The following is a 6,501-nucleotide window of genomic DNA, read 5'->3' as shown; positions in this document are numbered from 1 at the left end:
ACTTCGCACGCAAATGGAAGTTTGCGCCCTGGTCACCGGTGGAACAAAATTCTCCCCGGAGAGAAATTAACCCTAACACTCCTCAGTCCTCCAACAGGTGAAGGATTGAGGAGGGTTAGGGTTAATGATTGCCTCAGGACAGGGCGATGGACGCAGGCAAAATTGTTGGTGTTTACTAATACCGTTTCAGTGTTTTCTTTATTACGTACAAAGTCTCGTTTTCTGCGAGATTCCTTTGTCTCCTGTGTGTTCTCATGTTTGTGTACCAGATACATTTTTGTATGTAAGCCGTTGCACTTTGCTTTCAAAAAAGAGAGGAGAAAAAGAGTGGATTTTGATATCTTTAGATTTTGTTCAGCGATGGCAGCATATTTTCGTAAGGGGGTGTAAAAGTATGTCCACTATATCGACGAATGTCAGAGATCCACAGAGGCAGTTAAGCATGAGCATTTCCCTCTTTCCAGTCCTTTCCCTGCTACTGTCGTCTGCTTTTTAATTTTCTTTCGATTCCATGACCGATAATCTCATTGGCTGCCTTGACAAAATCAGCGTTAGCGTGCAGCGCATGCGTCCCTCGCGCGCAACGTCGTTGGCTCTTAAACAGCACTGTTTAACATGCCGTGCTTCTCATTGGTTTGTAGTTGTCGACACCAACCAATCAACATCGACATTTGTAACTACGTGTGTGGTCTGCGCGCTCTCATTTTGTTTGTAGTCACCTAGCTTTACACGCTGAAAGTTGGTTGTCACTTATTTTAAGGTAATATCTGAACTCAAATCACGGTTTTGGAGTGTATTTGGACTTCATTTCACAAACGCATTGAGTAATCTTGTCCTTACTGTACATTTAGTTTGGAAATTAATGTTATATTGAATGACGTCTGAAAAGATATTAACAAGAGTGTATTATAATTGTATTAATAAAAAAAATCTTGAAATGATTCATTTGAAGTTGGGCTTAATGTATTTTCATACAACAGTCTCCGACTTTGATGCAGAAGTTCTATTTATTAAGCTTTTACAAAGTGTTCGTCAACAAAGCAGCGACACCACCACAATCGGAAACCAGCAATTTTCGGAGAGCCCTTGGTAACCAATGCTACGTAAATTGTAGACTGGTTTCCATTCATCCCAATATATTGGGGCCAGTAGCTTGTGTCGTTCAATCTTGGACAGATGTCGTTGGAACATGCTTCCCCTCGCCCCCTGTCAATGTTGTTTCTCATTGGGTAAGCTGGGTCGAACTTTGGTCCGATAAATGACCGCAACATTGAATGGGGGAGAGGGGGATTTTTTCAACGTGCTTCCCACAAGGTGTTCCAACCATTTTGTTATTTTTATTTTTATTACGATTTATTCATGCCAGAAATAAAAACATACCCCCAGCGAGACAGGCATAGGGGAGACAAGCAAGGAGACTCACTATGGCCAGAAGGACCTGTCACCCCGCGTCTCACTGGGAATTAAAAATAAATAAGATATTCTTTAAAAATATTAAGCTAATTTGAAATAAAATGAAAGATATAAAGAAATATATTGAAAAAAGAAATTAAAATATTCAAGGATTGTAGTAATTTCCGGAGAGCCCTTGATAACCGTAACTACGTAAATTGTAGAGTGGTTTCCATCCATCCAAATATATTGGGGCCAGAAACTTGTGTCGTTCCGAAAGTACACGCTCAATTTCAAAAGGGGTGCACGAATGCAATTTCTAAGTAGCGCCCTCAACTGTCTCCACTACTCGCTGTGTTGAGCTTTTATAAATAAAAATATTGACTGCTTTTTACTACTGTATACCAAGAGATTACTTCCAGAACTCGTAGTCACTAACTCCTCCAGGGCAAGCAGATTCAGTTTTTTTGGTACTTGCCGCGCAGGTGCGCGTTTATAATGGCGCGTTTGACGCGGAGCACGCTGAGTACGCGTAACGAATTTATTCTTACAGGTTGCACTACACCAAATACGCGCCCATAGAAAACTGTGCAAAATTGGACCGAAATAGCGCCGTCTGTTGACTCTCGGGATCGTAAAACGGTTGGCCTCCGTTTTTTCACTGGAGGTTCAAGATTATGTCCAGAAGATCATTTTTTTTGGGTTTAAATTTCATGAGAATTAGCCACGAAACTTTTTAAAATTCGCCTTTCAGGGAAGATACCCCAAAAATAGCAGTAAAACTAAGCGTTCATTTCTGAATGTAGCCGCCCTCCTTTTTCCAAATAAGGCCCGCAATTTGGGGCTTTTTGTGAAAGAAAAAATCTGAACTGCAAACTATATATCAGTCCCAAATTCATTATTTATAGAAATAGTTCTATGATCCTTGCTGATTATGGCATGTCTTATCGTAAAAATCCCCCTGGGATCACAAAATATTAATGAGCGCGCGCAGAAATACAACGATTTGGTGGAATGCACTCTTATTATGGTCTCTGTGTACACGCAGAACGCGTGACTTTGTCAGAAAGGCGGACGCGCCACCATTCGCAGGCTCCTCGCAGAAGTTGCACTTTAACTTCCGGTTCCCCATAAATGGTAACCCTATGCGCAATGAACGTGTAGAGTAGGCGTGGTTTAAACTGAAGTGACGTCACACTTACGAACCGGATGCAGTTAGTACCAAAAACACGCCCTCTTTTGTTCCGCTGGGAGCGGATAGACAACCAAAATTAGAAGCCATTACTTCGGGCCCATCCTGTTCGCTCGCAGGCGGTGCGCGCGCGTGCAATTCCTCCTTGACCAATAGGCAGTAGTCAATTGCTGAAGTGCCTCCGCGCGCGCACTCAGGTTGAAACAGCTGCGTCAGCGCAGATGGCCCCTTAGAATGGCGTCTCGTCAGATTTGTCTAATGCGCACCGCGGCCGTTAAAATACCGTGCGTACTCTTCCATACTAACCTGTGCACCCATGTCATTTGAACGCAGACCCTTCCTCCCTGTCGAAAAGTTCGTCAGAATAAACTTGGTATTGCAAAGCGATAACTATTAGGCCTACGATCGGAAAAAAAATCCGTTACAAAATACTCTTGACTAAACAATCAAGTAAACGAACCATCAGCAAATTCCTGACAAATACCTGCATCATTTTTATTCCACAGAAGTTACGTTCAGGCAAATCACACACATAAAAACCGATACAACTCCGATATTAACATTATGCCTCATTAATTTATTTGTGCGAGAGAGACGGGCAGAGAAATCTAAAAACAATGCATATACATATAATTATGCTCATTTAGATGGTAATAACATTAAAACCCAGGTTTTGGGAAAAATGCAAGTGGACCATTTAAGAAGTTCATACTTTGATAAAACTTTAACCCAAATAACTCTGAAAAGCAGCAAAATGAACGATTATTACAATGGAACCAAAACCATTTCAACTTTATACAAGTACATGCTTTACATTTCGTTTCGCTCGGATGTCACTTCGGTACACACGGTGAAAAACTACAACTGCCGTTCATGTTGCGGCCAATAGCCACTCCACAGTTTGTGAACCTGCCGTGCCATTTTCCATCATTGCACGCACCCTGGGGAGTTACGGATTTTTAGGGCGTCAAGAACGATAAATTCTTGAACAACGTTTGTTCTTTATTTGCGGGCACGTTTCCGTACAAGTCTTTCTGGTTTTCCAATTATTTCTTAACATTCCCAGCTACGATGTCCAATATGAGCGTGAAAACCAAGGAATGTACTCTCTCAGATGCACCCTTTTTTAAAAGGTTAGCCCGGCTTTCAAATCAATGCTGTCTTACCGGTAAGATGGTAAGTTATGTAATATTAAATTCGAAGCGCGAATACAATACAAAATGTACCTGTACGAGTACTTCATTTGAATGACTTTGGATCTGCTTGGGATGTTTTGGAGAGGTTTTGTTTTGGATTAAAATGGCTAGCTTTAACAGACACAACGCCAACGCGTACAAGCGCAACAAAAACACTTCATTTAAGTGACTTTGCATCTGGGTGATGAACTCGTCTTGGAGGGGGCTCGCTGCAGTATAGCAAGCTTACAACACTTGAATTTTTGTGAGACCAGACAAAACACATCGGAGTGACATTCCAGCGGCCGACAGGTGCGTGGTTAACCTCAGGCAAGTTTAGAAATCATTTACATGCAGATGGTAATAAAACCTCTTTATCGAACAAACAAATGAACAGGCAGCATGTGGAAGGTTGGAAAAGGATCTTTGGATTGTAGATGCAAGGAGTAACGTACATACACAGCTGCTTTTTGGTTAAACTTTATTACTGTTCATCTGTACTGTTGCGGCGCTAGCGCAAGTAGAGTAGACATTCTCCTAGATGTGGAAGTTCCAATTCCTCGATACACTTGGTGTAAGCCTTGTTATGTCCTGCCTGCTTGATGACCCTGGCCACTCCACGGACTATCACCGTCTCATCCGCTCGGATCGACCGTATCCCGTGCCTCTCGCAGGTGTACCGCAGCCGCACTTTCATGATCACCGAGACTCTCTTGACAATAGTCTCTCGGTTTCTGGCGGCGTCCTGGTCGACTAAGGTCTCGGTGCCGAGTTCGACTTGACAGGGGCTGGCCTCCTCCACCGTTCCGTTGCCGATGGGCCGCCGGGCCAGATCGGTCATCACCAATTCATCCCCAGCGTGCACGGCGACGATGGCGAAGCCGTAGCCAGTTGGAATACTGTCTGACCAGAAGTAGTTGGTGTTCTCGTTCAGGCTGTCCGCCGTGAAGGTAAGCCGCTTGCCGTAGCCTTGTCCAACGCGGAGAAGGTGGAGCGCTTCACCGCGGAACTGGTAGCGGGGAGCTGCTGGGGTCACCTCGGTAGCCTCATTGCCGAGGATACGGACTCGATACTTGAAGCCTGGCATGATGCGAGGATCTATGTGTGTACCTGTCAACAAAACGAAACACATTTTCAATTTAAATCTGAATCACATTCACAGCCCAAAAAAAGTCTTAATCCATCCAAGGTTTTACAAACAAGTTGAACAAAGTCAACCCTTTTCTCGAAATAAAAATACAAAGTAAAATGCACATGGAATTAAGTTATAAGTCTACTTTTCTCAACGTTTAGCCCCCCCCATAATGTGACTTTTTCATTTGACACAGGCCCTACGTATCGTATACATATATATTATGGCAACATATTACACTTCGGGGCTGTGAGAAAACGATGTATATTTTTAAAAACAAAAACAAAATTTGCAGACTCAGCGATAATCATTCGTACCGATCACGGGCATTTCGTGCTGTTGTAGGCCACGAACTTCGTAGGAAACTGGGACACCATTGCCTTGAACGTGCACAACTTCTTGCGTAGACTCCGCCTTTCCACTCAAAGAGCAATCCGGAAACGATGCTTCGTCAGCTTTAAGTCCGTCATTTTTGGCGTAAAAAGCATCGGGTATCTTGGGGATGGTCCCGCCGAATAGTCCCTCAAGATCCAGGCCCTGACAGCGGGCAATCTCGCCCTCCAAGTCCGCATCATCATCATTAGGGCCGGTGATGAAGGGACCGGCGATGCTCCGGACTTCATCCTCGTCAGGCATGTTGTCGAATTGGTGGAGATGCTGAACCTTAAGATGAGAGCCGTAAAATGGAACGTCCACCTCTGTCATCTCAAAAATAGGGTCTGTAGAGAAAAATGCATTCGACTGTGTCAGACAGACCAGTTAATTTATCCAAATCACGTCTGGAAAATTACCGGGAAATATTCATCAGAATACTCGAAGCATTTCTCTCTGATGAGAAGTCCTTTCGTACATGTGCACACATTTTCCCCAAATAAAACACGCACACATAATGCATGGACTCCATCCACCCCAACACGTCGTGAGTGCGTGATCAGGCCAGGCAGGATAGGACTAGTGTGTCCATGGCCATGGTCACAACTCAACTGGCAATGAACATTTAGCTCCCGTCTTCCAATCGCGACCTATCTGTTTATTATGCTATTTTTTATTGGATTTTGTCAAAGAGAAGTGAAACAACAAGTTTTGCCAAAAGTATCAAAATATTTCGAGGGGCATCTCGAAAGCCAAAGCCTCGATCGACCTCTTTATCATCAAGTCCTCGATGAAAACTAGAGGAACACTTAAACCATGTGATTCTACCTCCATGCTTAAATAGATTATTTTCGTTCGAACAGTTTCCAATAATAATTAGTTTCTTTGCACCGTCCTTACCTTTGTACAATGTCTGTGAAGAGCTTCGAGCTTGCAAAATTAGAAGAACTGTCAGTCCAAAAATGCTTGGCCAAGTCGTCCGGTCGCTGCCGGAAAAATAAAAACAGTTCCTAGTGCCGATATTCCCGCGTCGAGCTCCCACTTTCTCCGCGCATGACACTATTACGTTCATTCATAAATTCTCCGTACCTCTGCGCCTTATTTGGAATTGCTTTTTCCAAATATAGACCACATTGCTTAGCCTGCGCAGTGTACGATATGATGATTGGTAAAGATTTTCAGGGTTCATTATGCGAAGCGTTTTGATTGGTTCATATTAGATGAGGCCCCTGCATGCA

The 6,501-nt window shown here is 43.4% G+C and overlaps 1 protein-coding gene across 1 annotated transcript; it reads right to left on the bottom strand.

Moving 5' to 3' along the window:
• Positions 1-3,054: 3,054 nt before the first annotated feature.
• Positions 3,055-6,317, bottom strand: LOC110978919 (uncharacterized). The gene is made up of 3 exons (XM_022234256.2): positions 6,164-6,317; positions 5,209-5,610; positions 3,055-4,869 (listed from the first exon to the last, which is right to left on the bottom strand). The coding sequence occupies exons 2-3, from the start codon at positions 5,594-5,596 to the stop codon at positions 4,271-4,273; spliced, it is 987 nt and encodes a 328-aa protein (XP_022089948.2). The 5' UTR covers positions 5,597-5,610; positions 6,164-6,317; the 3' UTR covers positions 3,055-4,270.
• Between the last annotated feature and the right edge of the window lie 184 nt (positions 6,318-6,501).

The sequence above is a fragment of the Acanthaster planci genome, linkage group LG15 (genome assembly GCF_054643075.1).
Source record: "Acanthaster planci isolate LZ-2023a linkage group LG15, COTS_SCS, whole genome shotgun sequence".
Lineage (NCBI taxonomy): Eukaryota > Metazoa > Echinodermata > Asteroidea > Valvatida > Acanthasteridae > Acanthaster > Acanthaster planci.
The sequence above is the reverse complement of the archived record's forward strand: the minus strand, read 5'-3'. Positions and strand labels throughout refer to the sequence as shown.

What these genes read in the sequence shown, in the direction of transcription:
- LOC110978919 (XM_022234256.2), bottom strand. Translation starts at nt 5,596, where the DNA reads ATGACAGAGGTGGACGTTCCATTTTACGGCTCTCATCTTAAGGTTCAG. An exon ending in GCACGAAATGCCCGTGATCG is followed by an intron (nt 4,870 to 5,208) that starts GTACGAATGATT and finishes TTTTGTTGACAG; the next exon opens with GTACACACATAGATCCTCGC.